The sequence below is a fragment of the Tursiops truncatus genome, chromosome 9 (assembly GCF_011762595.2).
Source record: "Tursiops truncatus isolate mTurTru1 chromosome 9, mTurTru1.mat.Y, whole genome shotgun sequence".
NCBI lineage: Eukaryota > Metazoa > Chordata > Mammalia > Artiodactyla > Delphinidae > Tursiops > Tursiops truncatus.
The window spans coordinates 60760712-60782494 of record NC_047042.1 but is presented as its reverse complement, the minus strand read 5'-3'; the positions used below and the strand labels follow the sequence as shown (position 1 = coordinate 60782494).

The following is a 21783-nucleotide window of genomic DNA, read 5'->3' as shown; positions in this document are numbered from 1 at the left end:
TGTGAAGAAATCACTTATATAAGAAATTAATCATATCAGCAAACCATTATCATAGATAACCCACGAGAGCACACCCTCTCTGTGACTTTCTTCTGAAGTTTTAAACACAGTTTTGGTTTTTTATACTTTATTATTTTAAACAAAATATAAAGCCAACTATGGTTTAATTTATATTTCCTTATGAAATTTATCTTAAAAATGTAAATTAGAAAAATAATATTTTTTCAGGATATGTTAGATCAATAATCTGGTTTTCATCATGGAAACTGGAGTACCTAACTGTAGGATTTAATATTTTTCCCCTTATAGCCTCTTAAAATGTCACCTTCTCCAGCTGTCTTTCATCCCTAACGTTTGCCTACATGATCTATATGGTCAAGTAGATGTTTATTCCCTTAGAGCTGAGTTTTTCAACTTCGACATTGTTGACATTTTAGGTCAGAGAATCCTTTGTTGGGAGGGATGTCCTATGTATTGTAGGATGTTTAGCACCATCCCTGACCTCCACCCACTAAATGCCAATAGCACCTACCCCAGTTAGGACAGCCGAACATGTCTCCAAACATTGCCAAATGTCGCCATGGCTGGGGTAAAATTACCTGCAATTGAAAACCACTGCATTTACAGTCTCTCAACTAACATCAATGATGATGATGACTCCTACCATTCTCCAGGATTTGAACCTTGGTCTTTTTACTCCAAAGGACCCCAGCTATACATTAGCTTTTGTTCTTTTTTCTCACTGAAACTTAGCATATTATACCTAGAATTGATCTCAACACCTTCTTTTACTAGTTCAACCCTTATTTTATCTTTCATATAATCACTTTCTATATTCATATTACATTTGTATAGATTTCTATATCTTGAAGGACCATGTAGTAATTTGCCTTATCTTTCAAGTAATCACTTTCTCATGTTACTGTTACACTTACATAGATTTAGATGTTTTAAAGTTGGACACATCTTTGGAGTGGATTGTCCAAGGATTTGGTGTCAGCTAAACTTGAATGTGACTCTGGACTTAGGAGTTGTGGGAAGTTGGAAAATTAAACTCTCTCAGTTCTTGTTTCCTCATCTGTGAAAGAGGGAGGACTTGGCACATTTATGGCATGGATGAAAATAGGGGGTATTTGACACAGCATAAAGTGCTTGGTATAGCACTCGGTAAATATTTGTGGAATTAACAGAATGGGAAGGTAACACAGAAGGCACCGAAGAGTAGGCACCCGGGAAATCGTAGTTGCCTTTCATTCTCCTTTGAACAGCCATAATCCTACGTTACATGTGCTACCTTGTTTTTCCACCCTGTCTATACATGTAGTTTCATGTTTGATACTCTTTAATTTTTTAAATCAATGGCTAGCCTTGATAGCCTAGATTATTTCTGACCTGAGAATTGCTGAAGAGGGTTCATTGGAAGGACTTACTAAATGCTTGTCGATTTACCAGGAGCTGAACAGGGTTGGGGGTCCTTCAGTCCTCAGTAACCTCAATGTTCACTTTTAAACAAGCTTAGCAAAGGAAGACCAAAAGTTCCTCTATATGACATGAGAAGTTCTATATTTAAGACCTGAACAATAATAAAATAGTAACAAAAATCGGTAACCACCGATGCTCTCATTTAATCCGAAAACGATCCTGCATCGATGACATGAATAGTCTCCCTATTTTACAAAGCAGGAGCTAGGCTCAGAGAGATGAAATGGCTTGTGCAAGATTATACAGCTAAGTGAACACGAGACAGAATTTTCAGTTAGACTGAACTGAAGAGGAGGTACAGGTGCATTGATGCTTAGAACCTTACGTATGAATGCACTGTCCTCTACCCCTCTGTAAAATGGGGGTGGGTAATAAAATGTGCCTTCCTTCCTTCATAAGGTGACTGGAAGTATCAAATAAGAAGAAATTTGTGAGAATATATTTTAAATAATAAAACAGTCTACAAATATTAGTCATGATGTGAAATGGAAAGGTGTGTCCCGAGAGCTCACATTCGGAAGGGAAGGCTGAACTTTATCCCTGAGGTATTTGTCGTTGCTGCGTCTGCTTCTCCATCTTTGCAGAGGTAAATACTGACAGAATACAGCTCCCTCACTGGGGTGTCCTGAAGGACTTTCAAAGCCTTCCTGAACTGGGCTTCCAGATGGTTATGTGAGTATGAACAGGGCCTACAGGCTGAAGACACAAAGCTGGGGCTTTGCCTCGCCCCGTGTCAGGGGAGATGGTGGTGACAGCAGACACCACAGTGGGCAGGCGCAGCTTGGCAGGGGCCCCCTGGGTAGATACCAGGGAAACGTGTCTGCAGAGACAGATTTGATGAGGGGCTGGGCCTTGTTACTTGGAGCTGAACAGCAATGCCAGGGCCTAGGCTCACATGTGTTAAGTCTGAACAGAAACATCATTGAGCTGTCTTGCTTCTGTTCCCAGTCCTGGTTCTGCTGTGGTAACAGGGGCACACGTAGTGCATTCTAAAGTTGCTTCTCTAGAATCCATTCCCAAGACCACAGCACTCTGAGCAGCTGATGCCAGTTTGCAGAACATCTGGATTGTCACAGACTTGGAGCATTTACGTTAGCATCTGGAGGAAGGTTTCCCATCTCAGATTCTGCCCTAGGTGGTATTTGACCCAAAGCACTACATCTTGGCCTCACTTGGGGAGTATCGCCGGCCACTTAATCTAGATGGGGAATGGACCTTCCAGATGTTTGGACAAGGTCGCCTGTATAGGGCATGGCTTCACTGGGCTTGGGGACGTGCTGTGGGACACTTTTTGCATCAGTAAGGCGTTGTTAATATCAGGACAGAGTTTACCGCCTTCCGTTCCTCTTGGGGCCTCCGAGTCAACATGAAAGGACTTGTCTTGAGCACGATCAATTCCAGGTGATCTCTGAGACTCACAGTGGTGGCTTTGTACATATACTGCCCCAGCTCGCTCAGGCCTCAGGAACCCATCCTTCACTTCTGTGATGTGCATCACCACAGACCCAGAGGGCAATCAGTGTAAAATTGAGTCACTGGTTTCCTGTTACAAGGAGTAAAACATGAAACAAAGGAAGAGGAATGAACATCTCTTAAAACGAAATAACAATCTGATTGTGAGATGCATCTTCACTAAGGGGAAGAAAATCCAGAAGGGAATGCATATGCCTTAAATGCCACACTTAGAAAACAATAAACACCACAATTTATACATCTGTGTATATGTACTGTAATGGACAGAATGTTACATTCCCCTTCCACCATGCTATGTAAACATTAGGAGACCCAAAGATGCAACAGAAGGGTTGAAACTCACTGAAGATGGACAAAACAGACTTTGCAACCTCTCACTTTTTCTATATTTGTTTTGGTGCAAGATGTGTGCCACAAGCTGTGAAGGACTCCCAGTACATCATTATTCTTTACAATTTCCAGATAATGTCTAAGCAATTACTATTCTGGAATGTAAGCTTCATATAAAATGGTTGCTATTCCCTTTCTTATAACTCTGGAATGAAATTATACGTTAGAGCACTAGAACAAAATTATCGGTTAAAGCCCATTTATTCGTATGCTGGTAGGTTCAAGTCAGTCTGGTCCAAATGAAAATAAACAACCACCAACATAAAGGGTCCCTAAAAAGTAGAGAGAGTGATTTCCTCTAAAAGGGATATAGTTATATTATAACTGTTACCTTTAGTTAACTGTACTTTGTAAAGCACAAAAAACACAAAAATAAACAAAAATAACCTCTGAAACTCATTTAAGTGAATTTGTGAAGAAACCAGATTATGAAAACTTCTCTTTGATGGTGAGATCAAATGGTGGAATTGGGCATATTTCTCTCAGGAGTAGAGCCTTATTTATCTTGTGTTTTAGAAGCCAAATACATGCATCTGAATCATTTTGAGCAAGTCGCCAAGAAAATGTGGTCCAATTTACAGATGGTTTCGTTTCTTCAGGAGGCTAAAAATCTTTCCTGCCTATAAACCACCTTTTTGACAACTCGATAATAAACTTTCAAAATTGAGTTTGCAAATTCTCTTTTTAAAATAATTAATTAATCAATTAATTTTGGACTGCGTTGGGTCTTTGTTGCTGTGCGCAGGCTTTCTCTAGTTGCGGTGAGCAGGGGCTACTTTTCTTTGCGGTGCACAGACTTATTGTGGTGGCTTCTCTTGTTTCGGAGCACGGGCTCTAGAGCTAGGGCTCAGTAGTTGTGGCACACGGGCTTAGTTGCTCTGTGGTATGTGGGATCTTCCCAGACCAGGGCTCGAATCCGTGTCCCCTGCATTGGCAGGCAGATTCTTAATCACTGCGCCACCAGGGAAGTCCCGGGTTTGCAAATTCTAACCATTCTCTTAGGGTTGTAGGAATTACATGATACAAAGGATGAGACATTGCCTAGTCCAGGATGGCTATGATAGATGATTAAGCAAATAGACAAATACAAAGGTGCATCGTTTAGCACTCCCACACCCTCACACCTAATATGTAATATGAAGGTTGGCATGACTTAGGGGAAGATGATATGGCCTCTGGCAAGAGTAATGGACTTAGTACCTGCACCCTCAGGCCAACCCAACCCAGTTCCTGAAACTATCGAGGCCAAGACATGTAGAACTTCAGAAGCTTCATCACCTCCAATAGGATTTTCCCTATGCTCTTAATAGGCACAAGGAGCCATAGCTCTTCCCTACTCCACTAGATTGGGGCCTTGGCTTACCCCTACCTTACCCCTACCAGTCCCTTTCCCCCAGCTATATCTTATTATTTAAACCCTTGCCTACTGGGCGGATCCTGTACCAAACCACCACGAATCCCCTCGTGAGTGTGTCATGCCCCTTAGACTGCTGATTCCCTCATTCTGCCAATCCTGTAGCTCGGGGTGGGGGGTTAATCTCTCTAGAATGTATGCTACTAAGATCCAGTTTGCTCCCATAGCTGAGTCATCTAGAAAATCTGGAGCCAAGACTACTGGGTTAAGATTCTGACTCTCCTACTTACTAGTTGTGTGGCCTTGGGCATGCCACTAACACTCTCTGTGTCTGTCTCCTCATGGGGAAAAGAATAAATAGGCTGATGATATTGTTTGTGGGGTTGCGAAGAGGATAATATCCAATAATACATACGTGAAGAATTTATGTACATGGAAAAGATGATGTAATTATATATACATTTTTACTGCAGAACATCATCTTAATATTATATTATCTTTCAGAATTCAATCATTACTAATGTTATTAAATATCATTAATAAGTGTCATTATTAATATTAATACTTACTAGAAATTACCTTTCCTAGCACAGGACTGTCCTCACAGAGTTAAGATTTTACCCTCCCAAGTAGGTAGACCCTGCCCCGGGGAGGTTTGCTTCACCATCTCACGGGTGTGAAACATTTCTGCCTGGGAGGAGAGTGATGCTGCAGGCACTTTGTCCAAACAGTCACCAGGTGGCAGCATTACACCAACCACAGCACAGAGGAGTCAGGGCCCTGACAAGAGTCTCTGGAATGGCTGAAAGCAGTAAGAGAAGTCAACCTGAAGGGTTGCTCTTCTAAGCTGAGTTAGTGATAAAAGCTCTGAATCCTAAGTGGAAAGTTTTTACTTAATGTAGTCTGAGTTCCTAGAGGCTCAGGAAAAAAAAAAAAGCCTGTGGAATTGAAATATAAATGAGGGGAGGGAGAAAAAGAAAAGGAATCTTTAAGGGTGTGATGTATGCTGGAGTTGTGCAGAACAAAAGAAATGGTTCAACCTTAGGCTGTTTGGGGTTCCCATCTTCCCTGAGCTATTCTACTCTACCTCTTTGCCAAGTTCTTCTCTCTTCCATCCTCCAATGGCAGAAAATTCTGTGACAGCTCCGTGGTGAAGTTACATCTCAGGGGCAAATTATCTTCGAATTGGACTGGACATTACAGATTATGCCAACTCGAATGCCTTTAGGAGCTGGGCAGGTCGCATAGATATGCGAAGCAGCAAGATTCAAGACGATAGGGAGCCGTGTGAATAGTTTGGACTCCAGAGTGTGTGTTCCCCTAAAGGCATTTAAAAAAAAATTCATTTGTAGGGCTTCCCTGGTGGCGCAGTGGTTGGGAGTCCGCCTGCCAATGCAGGGGACGTGGGTTCGTGCCCCGGTCCGGGAGGATCCCGCATGCCACGGAGCGGCTGGGCCTGCGAGCCATGGCCGCTGAGCCTGCACGTCCGGATCCTGTGCTCCGCAATGGGAGAGGCCACAACAGTGAGAGGCCCGCATACGGCAAAAAAAAAAAAAAAAATTCATTTGTAGAACAAACAAAACCTCTCTATGGGCCAGTCAGTCCCTCATGTTGGAAGCCTGCATGGTGCATCCTACCATCCAGTGCAAGAGTACCTTCCAGAACATTCCTTATAGATGGTCATCTAGCTGGTGTTTGCCCACTTGTGGTGACACAGACCTACTCTTGTGTACTCAGAGGGTATCATACCTTTTAGAAAATGCCTTTTCGTATTGAGCCAAATCTACTTCAGTACTTTCCATCTGTTGCTCATACTTCACTCCGTGGAGTAATACTGGATGGGTCTAACCCATTTTCCCCCGGACAGCTCTCTTGTACTCTCCAGGCCTTTTCTCCTCACCTTAAATCTCCCCAGATCCCCTTAAATCAGCCCTCAGAGGGCAGGGTCTCCAGGCCATTTCTGTTTTGTATTTTGGAATAAGCACTTAATAATGTTTGCTGTAAAACTGGGCGCCCAGAATTCGATTCCGTGACTGGGACATGGTCTGACCAGCATGGAGTGGAGCAGGACTGCCTTCTTCCTTCTTCTCGATATTTCTCTTCTGTCCACACAGCCTACGGTTAGTCTAGTCAGAGGCTGTGTTTGCAGTGTTGGGTTGTACTGAGATCAGTCTCTATTTTGTATTCTCACAGATTGACCTAGCTAGCTTGGGACCATGTTTTCATCCAGTCAAGGATGATTCTGACCTTCATTCTGAAAGCTATTTGTGTTATCTATGGCTTTGAAACACATTCTTGCTGTGGGCCAAGTCACAGTTCATATTCTGAAGAGAACAGGCCATGAGACAGAGCCGGGCAGGGTGCTCTACTGCAAACCCCCCTTCTTCCATTGAATGCATGTTCACTGGCCCTGCAGGGCCCTGTGCTGCTCCAGAAACTCCATGGACACAGCAACAAAAGTACCTGGCCTCACACAGCTTATATATATATATATATATATTTTTTTTTTTTTTTTTTTTTTTTTTTGCGGTACACGGGCCTCTCACTGTTGTGGCCTCTCCCGTTGCGGAGCACAGGCTCGGGACGCGCAGGCTCAGGGGTCATGGCTCACGGGCCCAGCCTCTCCGCGGCATGTGGGATCTTCCCGGACCGGGGCACGAACCCGTGTCCCCTGCAAAGGCAGGCGGACTCTCAACCACTGCGCCACCAGGGAAGACCAACACAGCTTATATTTTATCTTGACTGAATTCTATAACTCAAGAAAGGCTGACAATATTCGTGACTGTGGCAGGTACACCTGAAGAGATTTAATTTTTCCTTCTATGCCAGCAGGCTGGAAGCAGAGGAATTTCTATCCCATAAAGATTTCTACATAAGGATTTGATAACTTCCATTAGCACCCTGCTGACATTTTTGTTTCAATCTCTTTCTTACAGCCTGGGAATCCTTACTTTTCCTTTTTCCTTTTTCCTCCTATTCCCCTCCCTCTCCCTCACCTCCTCCCTCTTTTGTTTTTTGTTTATTAGTCCAGGTTTAGCAATTTCTCCTTTGTTCTTTAGTCAGAATAATCTTCCTTCATCATTCCAAAAATAAAATAGCTGCATCTCTAAAATCAGCTTCTTTTTGGCTTAATACCATTAGTTATTTTTTAGCATTATAGAAGTAATATATAGCAGTGAAAAAAATTTGGAAAGTGAAAAAACATAAAAAAGAAAAGAAAAAATACGTATAATCTAACCATACAGGAAAGTTACTATAATATATATCTACTTCAATCCAGTACATTTTCTTTGTGCACATGTATATGTATGTTTTATAAAATAATCATCCTAACATACATAGTATATATTCTGCTTCTTTTCACATAATATATTGTGAATTTTTCTCTATCAAAAATTCCTTATAATTTGTGTGTGTGTTCATATGTGTGTATTTGTAAGCACATGAATTTCTTTTTCAGATTTTGATATAATGATTGTGCTACTTGTATAAAAAAATAAGTAGATAGGTTTCTCTTTTTTTTTCCCTATGCTCTCAAGCAGTGTAGAAAGCTTAGGTAGTATCACGTCCTTAAACTTTTTTTTTTTTTTTTTAAGAAGATGTTGGGGGTAGGAGTTTATTAATTAATTAATTATTTTTGCTGTGTTGGGTTTTCGTTTCTGTGCGAGGGCTTTCTCTAGTTGTGGCAAGTGGGGGCCACTCTTCATCGCAGTGCGCGGGCCTCTCACTATCGCGGCCTCTCTTGTTGCGGAGCACAGGCTCCAGACGCGCAGGCTCAGCAGCTGTGGCTCACGGGCCCAGTTGTTCCGTGCCATGTGGGATCCTCCCAGACCAGGGCTCGAACCCGTGTCCCCTGCATTAGCAGGCAGACTCTCAACCACTGCGCCACCAGGGAAGCCTGTCCTTGAACTTTTTAAAGTGCTCAGCCATAAAACCACTGATTGTGGTGCATCTTAAAAGATGAAATTCTTTGACAACTTTTAATTTCTACAATAGTTATTGACATTTTTGGATTCCTACTTCTTGAATTAATGGAAATACTTTCTTTTCTTACTTATTTTCTAATGTTGTCAGTCAAATAAATCATTTGTTTTCATTCTACAGTCTCTAAAAAGAACAAAGACTAAGTTTCTGCCTCTTGTCATAGCTTTGGCTTTATTTCATAAATTTTTGTATGTACTTTCTTTTCTTGAATTCTACTCTATCTAATAATAATAATGTTGGAATTCTTGTTTTCTTTTTGTTTACTTTAGCATACTTTTTGGTATATTTTGCCCATTCATTTTTCTTTTAACTTTTCTGTGATTCTTTATTTTAAATATTTTAAAATATTTTAAAAGGTTTTATTTTATTTAAAACGTTTGAGTCTTTTCCTTTGTTAGATCCATTTATTATATCTATAACCATTTTCATAAAATATGATCTTGGTCTTATTGTTCGTAATTTTATGTTATCTACTTTTATAATTGTGATTGATGTAGTAAGCATATGGCATACTTGATGCAAATCTTCTCTCTCTCTCTCTTTTTTTTTTCACGGTATGCGGGCCTCTCCCTGATGTGGCCTCTCCCCTTGCGGAGCACAGGCTCTGGACGCGCCGGCTCAGCGGCCATGGCTCACGGGCCCAGCCGCTCCGCGGCATGTGGGATCTTCCCGGACCGGGGCACGAACCCGTGTCCCCTGCATCGGCAGGCAGACTCCCAACCACTGCGCCACCAGGGAAGCCCTCTCTCTTTTTTTAAAAATAGGCTCACTAATAGTCCATGCTGGTCTTTTCTGCTGAGCTGGGATTCAGCCTCAGAATATTTATCAGTTCAACATTACTAAAGGTTAATACTAATCAATGAGAATTGGGACATAAGTTATAATCTATTTGCTATTCTTATTGTATTAATAAAGACCATAACTTCACATTTAAGCTGACCTGATTTCAAACTGCATCATAAATAGCTATCTCAGAGACTTAATCGAGGATTAAAAGAGATAATGTAAAACACTTAGCCTAGTGCCTGGCACTCAATATTTGTTAGTATCATTAATATGATTAATTTCCGATGATTATTCTTTTGCCAGGTGGACTATATTTTCTTAGGTTGCTTTTTTACTCTGGTAATTCATAAGGCATATAGTGTGTTTTTAAATTTAATTAGTGGTAACTTAAAAAGTTCAAACATATTTCACACTGCGATTTTCAACATCAAGAATTATACATGTCTATTGACTGCCCAATTAATCAGTATTTGTTGATAATTTTATTTTCTTCTGCATTCAGCTTTCTTTGATATGATCTAGGATTTTAGATCTAGAATGTTGTTGTTAAATTATTTTTTTCATGTGCCTTCTTTTTAAGAATTTTCATGACATTTGGATTCCGTCTGTATAATTTACACTTCCTTCTACTTTGCCTTGCTCGTCCTCTTAAACAGGATTTCCTCATTCGGTAGGCTGGTGTACATCTTTGAGAAAGAAAATGTGAGTGCTCTACTTCCTGAGAGTTTGCTTATCTGAAATGTTGCTTCACAATTATATGACAACTTAAAAAGGTATAAAATTCTTGAGTTGCAAAATATCTACTTTAAAATGAAAATGATGTGCTCTTATCCTCTGGTTTCTGCTGAGAGGTGAGTGTGAAAAACCTCTGTTGGTCTCATGGTCTGACCATATTTTAAAATATACATTGCTTCCTCTGGCATCTTTTCATACCATTTTTTTAGAAGCTGTCATGTAACACACCACCTAAACAATAGTTGAAAAGGACATTTTAGAGTGAATAATCAGAGGGAGTGACTTATGTTTCTGTGCTCCCTCCTCCCCCCACAAGCTATGTTTCGACCCATAAGGAGAAGAGGCCAGCGTGCCTGGAGCTAAGTGGCATAAAGTAATCAGGGGATTGATCATGAAGAATCTTGGAATGAAACAAAGTAATTTTAATCAATTAAATTATTTCTGAAACAGAACATTTATATGAATCTATGAAGATTATATTGTTTCAATACACATATCTTCTTTGTCTACATAGATACTTGTTTATTAGATATTCTTGAGAAAAAAGGAAGGGGCACAGAGGCAGTTTTGAATTGTAAACCTGCATTCATCATTCGGGAAGAATGTAATGAAAAATTTTTCATTCGGAACCGGTGCTTGTCTCATATTTGAAAATAGGAGAATAGAAGTTTCCAGGGCTACATGAACAACGTCGCCATGACCATTTGAGACAATAGGTGGATTACAAATTTTGTGATACCAATTTATATGAAGCTTTTAATTTCTGTACTGATTCAACTACCATAGTTGTGAAGACCACCGGTCCAAATGTTTTTTCTCTTGCGAAGCTGTCTGGGAGCAACATTATCCTTGCTTGACTTAACCAGCTGATGGGCGGCTGATTATCCCAACTGCTCAGACAGCAAGAGGCAACAGTCCGTTTACACGGTAGCCTACTTCATCAAAAGTAACAATTTAAGTATCCAAACTGCATCTATTTTTCTTACAATTATAAGTAAAAACTGTTTCTTAAAAATACAATTCTTAAAAATGTAATAATCCAGGATGAAAAAGGAAAAAAAGTTTGGAGACACCAAGCTGGAGAACTAAAATTTTCATCAAGAATCAGGCTTATGATTTTCATCTACGTACATTCTAGGGGACAGATGTAGGAGTGGTGGCTACATCGGGGGCAAAGGGGAAGCTCTCTGGGAAGCCACTTGTGTGTTGGTTAGTCTCCATTTGCCCTTCCTTACTTTCACTGCTGCTACTCCAGTCATTTTTTGCCCTGTCTTTCCTCCACGTTTTCACTTGTGTTCAGTCAATGGGAGGAACTGGTAGAGATTGAAGGGCAGGAGAAAGAACACTGAGTACTTACTTACCACCACTTCCTTCGGGGTACTATTTGAAAATAGCTGCACTCCTTTACGGTGAGATCTCCAGGTAAAGTGTTTTCCTTCTAAAGCTTCCACTTTTACCAGGCTCCAGTAACATGATTCTTTCCCACTGTTTTTTCAGACTTAGGAGTGGTAATGGCTTTCTGCTCTTCCTAGCCTAGGGGTGCTTCCCCACCTCTTATTTGTTCCTTGAATTCAGCCCACCTCAGTAAATAGTTCCTTTTCAAACCTCTCTTCAGTTAAACATTTTTGAATATGGTATTGCTTTTCTGAGTGAAACATCCAGGACAATCACCCAGATAACTAAAAATGCTTTGCCATGGCTAATCTAGTATTCTCATAGCATTGCATCTTTTTATTTTATTTAAAATTAAAAAAAATTATTTATATATTTATCTGGCCATACTGTGTGTGCAATCTTAGTTCCCTGACCAGATATCAAACCTGGGCCCTCGGCAGTGAGAGCACAGAGCCCTAACCACTGGGCCACCAGGGAATTCCCAGTATCTTTAAATTTTAATCCTAATTAATCTTTATTTATTTATTTTTTTAAAAAAAGGAGGTTTGTGTTTTTAGGGACCTTAACCCACTGAAGCTTGTTGGAAAGATGGACAGAGGATTGAGACCCTGCCCTCCGTATCTGTCATATTTAATCCCTTTCACCTCTTTGCCTTGCTCATTTTGATTTTTCTCTAAAGAATGTCTTTCATGTCACTCTTTGTTTTTTGCACTACCAATGTATTTTTTACTACTTCAAAATCATTTTAAATTCTGGTAAAAATTATTTTATATATTCTCATTCATTTACTTGACAACTATATTACTAGTTGGCTACTCTGTGCCAGGCATTGGATGAATAATGGAGAGACCTGAAAGACACAGACCAGGCTTTGAGAAACTTGTCTAGTCGACAAGGCACAGATTATGGGTGAAATAGATGGTAAAAAAAAATGCTAAAAGTGCCTTTTAATTTAATTTGATAGCAATAAAAAATATCCCCAGAAGATCTTTTTCAACATATGTTTTAGAAACACATAATTTATAAGACGTGCCTCCTAAGCAATGAAATAAAATAATTTGAAAGCTGATGACTAGCCACCATCTAGAAAATAGCTTGCTATATTTATTTATTCATTTCCAGAAATATTTATCTATTGAGTGCTTACTGTGAGTTAGGCAGTGTTCTAGATTCAGGGGATACAGTGGTGAATAAGATTGTGTCTCTCCTCGGCAGAAGTTCAGTCAAATGTTCTGAGAATGAACTCTGAGGACGTTGGTAGCCCTTACAAAGAGTAAAATAGCCTTATAACAGTCTTTGTACACTTTAAAGACTAAGTCCTTTTATCTGCGGCTCCAGCAGCACTGGCTCCTCTTTAAAGCATGGTTTCACTGACACGTGTAAGCTATTTGGATTCAAATGCTAAAAACTATTCAGAAGAGAAATCCTGAATACCTACTACAGGGGGAAAAATCAAGTGAAGATGCTGTATGCAGTTTTGTGATATTCATGATAGCAAAGGGAAGCATGATAACAAATGAGAAATATAATCATGGATCTATAAATAGTGAAATGCAAACACAAGTATATTAGAAAAACTTATTTCTACCTAGTATCACCAGATTAGTGATGGCAACTGAAGTATGATTAATGGTGGTGCTCAGAACGAGGTTACACACCCAAACTTAAAGCATGATTGTGGTCACAAGGTGGCCTATTTCAAATTGACTTTTCTAAAGGAATTATATATCTGGCTTAATTTCAAGCAAGCAATTTTAATATCTTTTGTCACACAAAGTATATTCCATTGCTTTATGTGATGTTATCATTCTTTTTTCTGGTCTTTGCTCTTACAAAAGGAAAACCAGAAGATGCACAGCAGTAACAGATTTTGAGGCTGAATTCTTTTTTTCTTAGAAGGACATGTTTTTGCCAAGTTTGCAACCCACTTGAACTTCTGTTTGTTCTTTGATTTTAGAATAAACTTGGGTTCCTTTTAACATTGGGAAAATTACAGATTTTGCCATAGATAAAGAAGTCTAACAAAGTTTACTCAAGATTTTTATCATCACCAAGTATCTGTACGTAAAGAACCTTCTTAATACAATCATTGTAGCTGAATCTGAAATATAGTGTCTTAATTTAAGGTGAAACCATTTTATTTTCAATTAAGCATTCATAAGATAACTTTGTAAAGGAAATATTTTTTAAAAGATATTCTAAGAAAAGCTTACTCTAATGTTTAACGGTTTGAAGAAGAGCTTGCTTTATTTAAAAAACTACTTGATCATTTGTTTCCCCAGCAAACATGAGTGTTTGCTCTGTGCTAGGCACTGAGGTAAATTCTGGGGATTGAAAAGAAATCAGACATTATTCATGCCATCAAAATGCTATTACCTGCTTAAATTTACCTTTACACATATCGTTTAAACAAAGAATAATTTGGGAACATGTTACACAGAGAACTGGTTAATCATAAAATAATCAGAATTGAAGATTCAGAACTGAGAGTCTTGGGTCTGGATTTGTCACTAATCATCACTGGCATTGGAACAAGTCACTAACCTCGTGGGCCTTTCTTTCCTCATATGTAAAGTATGAGGATTGGCCTAGAAATGGAGTTATTAAGCCTTCCATTTTATAATGACAACAATTTGATTGCCTGAAATAACCATAACCTCATGCCCACCCCTGAATGTCTGAGCATGCATATTGGCTCAACACGGTCCACCAAAGCCTACCAAGACATGGAGAGGGTAACTTGCATGTATTTATAGACAAAGAAAAGGAGGGAAGACTAAATCTATTTTTAAAAATAAATAGGTTATTATGGTTAATATATACAGATTACAGGTAACATGGGCATATTTTAGAAATGATAAGAAGATGAAGGTGAACAGGGAGTCAGAGAGGAGAGCAGAGAGGATTTCCTCTCTCAGACATACTACAAGGTGGTGAGCAATCAGGTTTCACAGAGTGAATCCTGAAAGGCTTTGTGTTACCCACTCCCTTATGACACGTGTGATAATACATTTTATCTGCTTTGGCTTCTAATGAAATGCAATCTGCACCAGCAAAACTCATTTTGTAATAAAGTTACATCCCAATAGGTTATTTGCAGCACAGAATTTGGACAGGACATTCCAACCGGAGTCAGAGAAATCTGGGTTTCGTCCTGAGGCCAACACTTGCCAGTTGGGTGAACTTGAGCAAGTGACTTAACTTTTATGAGTCTTGGGTTCCTCATTCACAAATTAGAAATAATTGTAGATAAGTCTTTATACTCAACTATAATTATGGGGTACTACGTTGTAACCAAATTAAGGAAGGGAAGTTTCTGAAATCTGCCTTTGGCCTTTCTTGACTCCCTTTTACTTTCTTGCCTCAAAGCCTTTTCTAACATCATCTCTACCTTCTCCAAGGAAAAAGGAGGACCCCACTTAGAAGCATTTTGTCTCGGAATTAGGCTATGGAACAGCGAAGAAACAAATATTTGTGAAACTTGGGTACAAAGAGTTGGCAAGACCCAGATGCCTCTAGCAGTGTTGTGTATCAGAAGCAAAGGGCACGAGAGGGATCCCCCAAAGAATAATGTAAACTTGCCTTCTTTCCATTTCCCCATAAACGGCCCTATTATTTGTTATGGGATACTGGTCATACTGGGGAGAGGGGCAAATTGGGTGGTGATTGGAGAGATACACATAAAACAGAAAAGTTCTTACGTTTGAGGAAATGGTTACACCTTTGGTCTGGATACAGACTTCAGCGTCCTTGCTTCCATAACACTAATGGGTACCAAAAAGGCATATGAGTCCTAAGGGTCTGCGAGCCAGATGTCTTCTGTCTTCTCCAGGCTTCCTTAGGATCCCAGGGAGGCCACAAGTACAGGAACTGTCAGAAGAGCGTGTACAATTTCTCTAACAACAGTAAATATGGTGTTTCTGAAATTATTTCCCCACCATTTCCCTTGCTACAAATAGAAAAGGAACTTTATTTTCTTTCCCTACAGTGATCTGTGCTAGAAATAAATTTAAGCACCTTTCTTCTGAAGTTAAATATTCTTTTCTGAAATTCAAATATTTTATCTTCGCTCTGTCAACCAAGTTTACTGAATTTATTTTAGGTCCCTAAAGTACTGTGGGAGCAGGAATAGGGCACAAACATAAACCAGAAAATTACAAGAGAATATGGTGATTGTTTTCCTTAGAAGATGGGACATTGAATTATTTGTAAGGTAAGGGACTTGTCTAAAGAGTGACTGTTAATGGAGTCCAATCAGAATATGTTTCCTCTGAAATAAGTTTGTCTAAACTCTGTTCTTTCCACTTACAGTGAAGTTTTCTTCACAAAAAGCAAGACGATTTAGATTTTATACTGATACACATTTTCTTTTAAGTAAACTGTTGGAGATATTTGGTTATATCTCAATGCCCCCTCTTGTGTAACTTAGAAATGCTTAATATTGCATGGAGGTATGATACCTTGGCACTCTGAAACTTAAGGCTAATTTTATTATAGGTTATCAATGAAATACTTGCTATTGAGAAACTCCTTTACGTAAATCATCCTCTCTGCAGCAGTCTATCACTTTTTAATTGTTGGTGTTGTCTCCATTCTAATTAGAGCAGTGCTTCAAATCTACTGTGGTTATAGGAGTAATAATAGGATTTTCCCTTCTCTAGGTTTTTCTTCCTGAAGGATGCCAAGTGCTTTAAAAATTGAATAAGTTGATAGACAAATTATACTGGGATGAGCACACCTACCAAGGATGTGCAACCATCTCCAGGGTAGCTCCCTGTAGCTGTTTACTACCTCACAGTGGTGCCTGGGAGCAGTTGATTAAAAAGGAAAGAAGAATGCCACTTGGAATATAAGCAACAGGGGGTTTGAGGGAGAGGAAATATAATTATCTAGATTGGAATGTGACCAGGACAACCACACCATATATGCAAACTACTAAGCTTAAAATAATTCCTTTTATTGACGGATTAATCAGATTTGGAAAGGCAAAAAGTAGGCAGGAGAGGTCTGGGAGTCCGACAGTTGTTTGAAAGACAAGCTAGTGTTTTTACACTGCCAACGTATGCATTTTAGAAACCTTTTTGGTCTTGTATTTTTTGTCTTATTCACTTGTACTAATCCTCACGCTGTTTCTTGCTTTGGGCACAGAGGAAATCAGAAAAAAGCCCATTGAAAACTACTCTCCCAGCTATCTAGGGAATCTACTATGTGATTTAAGGCACTAGCTATTTTCAAAGCTAAAATAACAGATAGTGCCTGTGGAATCAGAGAAGATGAAAAATTGGACCTTTGTCAGTGTATGGAAGGGGTATGTTAAAAAGTGTATTACCTCCTTCAGTTCCTAGACCCACTCCACATTCCCCTGCTGTTTTTCCTTGGAACACTTCCTAATAAATCACTTTAACATGAACCTTTTACCAAGGACTGTTTCTGGGGAACACAGTCTAAGATAAATGGTAGGGATGATTCATAAGTGAACTCTCGAACATAATGTTAAAAAAATCTAATTACTGAAAGTCCAGTATATGTAAATATTCATCACAGGCCCTGAAGGGCTTATCGTAAATAGAATAAATGAAAAAGAAGTAAATTAACAATAATTTACATTAAAAAAACCAAGAAAGAGCCACAATTGAAAACCATGATCGATTCAAGGTGATGTTACTAATATGTTGATAACAAACCATAATTCTTGAAAATTGTAAAAATTCCAAAAATTTACATGGTTGTATGTACAGTAGGCATCTTATAACTTTGTCACAGCATTGTGTAGCATCCAGGCCTCTTTATAGAAAACTGAATTAGAATTCTCAGTAAACTCGAATGTACCACTTGTATGAGTCCTTAATTAGTCACTTAGTATGTTACTAGTAATAGTCTGGATCATATCTGAAAATGAAAGTCTGTGTAATTACACATACTTTCCTTTTAAGAATCAAAGAAAAGACTTCCCTTTTTTAAATCAGTTAATGTCTCATTTTTCTTAAGAGAGTACTAAGGACTATCTATTGATAATCACTTATCATGTCTTCATATCTTTCCATAGAAATGACAGAAGAGGGTTTACAAATGACTTTCAAGATGAATCCACAGTAATAACTACAGTGCTAATAGCCACTATTTATTGCTCACCACTACTGTTTGTGATATTCTGTACACATTGTTTCTGATCCTTACAACTGCCCAGTTGGGTAGATTTCATCAGGCCCATCATAAAAATGGAAACATTGGGGTTTGCAGGCCTCAAATAACTTACCATAGGTCACACAAAGAACGTGACCTGACCTTATGTTCATGCTTTTTCCATTAAAGCACACATATCAAATCTTTGGTATTTCACCAGTCAGTCCTGTATCCATGTCCAAAGAAGGAAGGAGAAAATATTGGCATTTATTTTCTAAGGGCTAAATTCTGGATTATGGTGATTTCTAGAGTTTTGCTAATCAATATATACTTTCCAGAAGCCACTCTTATGCTCCTTAAGGAAATTAATACAAAATTAAGCTGAACTAAGTAACATTCTCAAGCTTACAGCTTAGAGTTTAAAAAGAAATAGCTGTTTAGTCACTTGGCTGATGGTGATACAAAACGTCAGCAGTGGACCTGAAGTGAGGTCCAGTGTTTATTCCTGCCATTCTACTTCAGGGAATAAGAAACGACATTCCAGGGTTCCTTGTGATTTGAAAGTATAAATGGAATTTCTGAGTCAGGAGTTTTCTCAGTGGTTGTTTCTGAAATAGGTTTCAAAAAAAACGAGCAATGAATATTCTAAAATCAGATGACAAGGGTGTCCAATCCCTTCTCCTCAGAGAATCTTTCCTAACCATCTAACCAAATATAACTCCCTGTGCCAGGGCATTCTATACTCCATTGCTCCATTTTATTTTTTCATAACCTTTAAAAACATCTAAGTTTACCTTATTAGTTAATTAATTAATTATATAGATGTATATTTATTGAACACCCATTATGTATCAGGATCTGGGTATGTCCTAAGGAACTGGGCATACAGTATTGTACAAAACAGAGAAAATAACTCTATGCATGAGATGTGTACACCTATTAATTGTATGTCATCTCTTCCTTTTGTGGAGACTTTGTTATTTATAGCTCTGGACACATAATAGGTACTCAATAAATATTTGTTAAATTACTAGAAAAAGTATAAATTGCAAACTTGCATGCAGTTATTTTTTAAAATAAGCTATTGAGCTAAAGTTGAGTCTCTCTTCCCTTCCATACCCTGCTCCCCACCAAAAACAAAGATAACTAGCCCTGCTCTTCTCTTATAAAGCATAATTTTATTGGAAATATTTATGAACTGACCTCTCCATCCCCCTTACTTTAGATGCTTAAGAAAACATTGGAGGTTATGTAGGTGTTTTAAGCATTGGATGGTTTGGACTAAATAACAACCTGAAAGTCCATGGTACCTGGAGTCGAGGACACTGGATGCTTATAACGAAGAGGTCTCTAAATTTTAATACAGATGACCTGAATTCAACTTCCAACCTTGGTGCATACTAATTGGTTGTTTTGTGGCAAATCGCTTAACTCCTCTGAGCCAAAGTTTAGCATCTGATAAATGGAGATAAGCCTGACTGCTTAAACTACTATACTGGTGACTGTAAGGAAAAAACTTATGAGCTAGAAAAATATGAAGCTCTTATTAACGGCAAGAATAACACAAATGTAACTTAATGTCATAAGAAGCCATCTCTCAAATTCAGGAAGGTTGAGAATGCTGTCTGGTATACAACATAAATATAAACATAACCACTGAATCTAGCTTTACATGGAAACAAAACAGACTGCTGATCATATGGGGATTTAAAAGAAGGATGGTCTTAACCAAGAATATCTTTGCTTCTGGTGTGTCTTACTACCTGATATTCTACTAGTAGAAATGTTTCAATCCATTGTTACTGAATAATAAAACAAATGTAGACTCTGGACTAAAATGGTAGAATGAACACATATAATTTTTTTCTTTGCAAATATCTTGCTAAAACTGTAGTGAAGAAATTTGTTCATATAGTAGCATCTTGGACATGGAATTGTTAAACCATCTTTGAGAAATGTACACCAGGACTTGTTCATTAGGTTGGCAGCAGAGGGGCAGAAGGAAGTATAAAAGGGAGGGAAGTATGTGGATGTGTTCCTATTTATAAATATATATATATATCTTTTTAAATGTTGAGCCTTCTTTTAATTTATTTATTTTTATTTTTGGCTGTGTTGGTTCTTCGTTTCTGTGCGAGAGTTTTCTCTAGTTGTGGCAAGCAGGGGCCACTCTTCATCGCGGTGCGCGGGTCTCTCACTGTCGCGGCCTCTCTTGTTGCCGAGCGCAGGCTCCAGACGCGCAGGTTCAGTAGTTGTGGCTCACGGGCCTAGTTGCTCTGCGCCATGTGGGATCCTCCCAGACCAGGGCTCGAACCCGTGTCCCCTGCATTAGCAGGCAGATTCTCAACCACTGCGCCACCAGGGAAGCCCCCTATTTATATTTTGATGATAACCATTGATGTGTGTGCATCTCTTAGCTGTACTATAGGAATATATTGTTAAGTAATTCAAGGGAAACATACCTCCTTGCTAATACTTTAATAGTTTAGATCAGATAATGAATCCTCTTTAAAAAAAAAAGAAATTTGTTTTATTACAAAGACATAAAAGGAGAGAAGTACTTCTGGAATAATGGAAAAATAGCCTGCCAAACCCCATTTCTACATAAAAGCAACAAGAACACTGGCAAAAATGGTCAATATTAACTTTTTCAGAACTCTAGAAATTAACTCAAGGCTTGCAACAACCTAAGGAGCATTTATTCAAGGGAAAAAAAAAGCTGGATATAAATAAGAACAGTGAACTTTGTGGCATTTTAACTTACCCTAATCCCATCATCCTTTCCCCAGCTCTGCATGAGCCTTGAAAACCAGCAGCCTTGGAACAACAATAGCTGTGAAAATCAGAAGACTTAGCAGTGAGTGGTAGAAGCAGAAAAAGGGTGAACCTCCCAGAAAAGCCCATCCCTGGAGAACTGTCACTAGTTGACCTGGCTGGCAGCTCTCTGAGAAAACCCCATTCACTAAGCTTGTCTTTATTTGATTTGACTCACAGGTCCTTAAGTGAGGAAAGCCACATCTTCAGGGCATTTGTCAAAAACAACCAAAGATAATTGTTTAACATTGCAGCTACCTGAGATGGCGATACCACTTGGGGCAAACATGAAGCTGACTAATGCCCACAGAAGACTTTGAAAAGCTCCAATATATTCCTATGGATCTAGAAGGTTGTACACATGTGCAAGGTTGTGTGCATGACAGGAAAGATCTGAGGAGACCCCAATCTTTCACCTCGGGCTGACCTTGAGGCTCTGAACAAGGAGGAAGTGAAGACTAGGCTGAGTTGTATATAGTTGGAGCACTGAAGCTGTGCTCCAACATATGCACAGAAACCATCAGCAGTGCGTGGGAGATTTATTTGTTCAAGGCACTTAAAAAAAAAATCTGCCCAATCATTAACTGACCACTAAGCTATCTGAGTAGAGACTTCAGTGACTGCACATGACAAAGAAGACAGACTTCACAGAATTAATCCAGGGAAGTCACTTTAAAACAAACCAACCAACCAGAAACAACAACAAACTATCATAACAATAAACCATAGGGAAACTCAATAAGATTAACAGTTAACTTCCCATCAGAGACCATGAAGACCAGAGGCTGTGGGATGACATTGCAAAGCACTGAAAGAGAAAAGAATGCCAACCGAGAAATTCTATATTCAGCAAAACTGTCCTTCAAAAATAAAAGACAGTTTAAGACATTCCCAGATAAACAAAATTGAGAGAATTTATCACTAGCAGACTGCCCAATGAAAAAAAACTAACGGAAGTCCTTCACGTTGAGTGAAAAAACACTAGAGGGTTGGTGATGCTAAGATATCCTAACGTGACAACTGTGCATCAGGCATTAAGCACCACCATCTTGTTGATTAGAAAGGCACACTAAGAACAGAGTTTTGTTTTCTGATTATATATCTTTTTAATCTAATGAAATCACTGGAGGATGTTTTCTGAAAAAAAAAAAGGGGTACCCAAAGAAATAAATGAGTTCTAGGAAAAGGATAATCCAACCCAAAAAGATGTAGGAAAAAGAAGGTGAAGGAAAATCCCTGAGGATGAC

General features: G+C 38.9%; 1 protein-coding gene across 1 annotated transcript in view; it reads right to left on the bottom strand.

The window, feature by feature from the left end:
* Positions 1–21783, bottom strand: part of ITPRID1 (ITPR interacting domain containing 1) — a 69502-nt gene that overhangs the window by 4235 nt on the left and 43484 nt on the right. Inside the window, 4 exon segments of the mRNA XM_019930289.2 lie at positions 2081–2333; positions 2378–2544; positions 2715–2776; positions 2779–2988. Coding sequence (XP_019785848.2) covers positions 2081–2333; positions 2378–2544; positions 2715–2776; positions 2779–2988 — 692 coding nt within the window.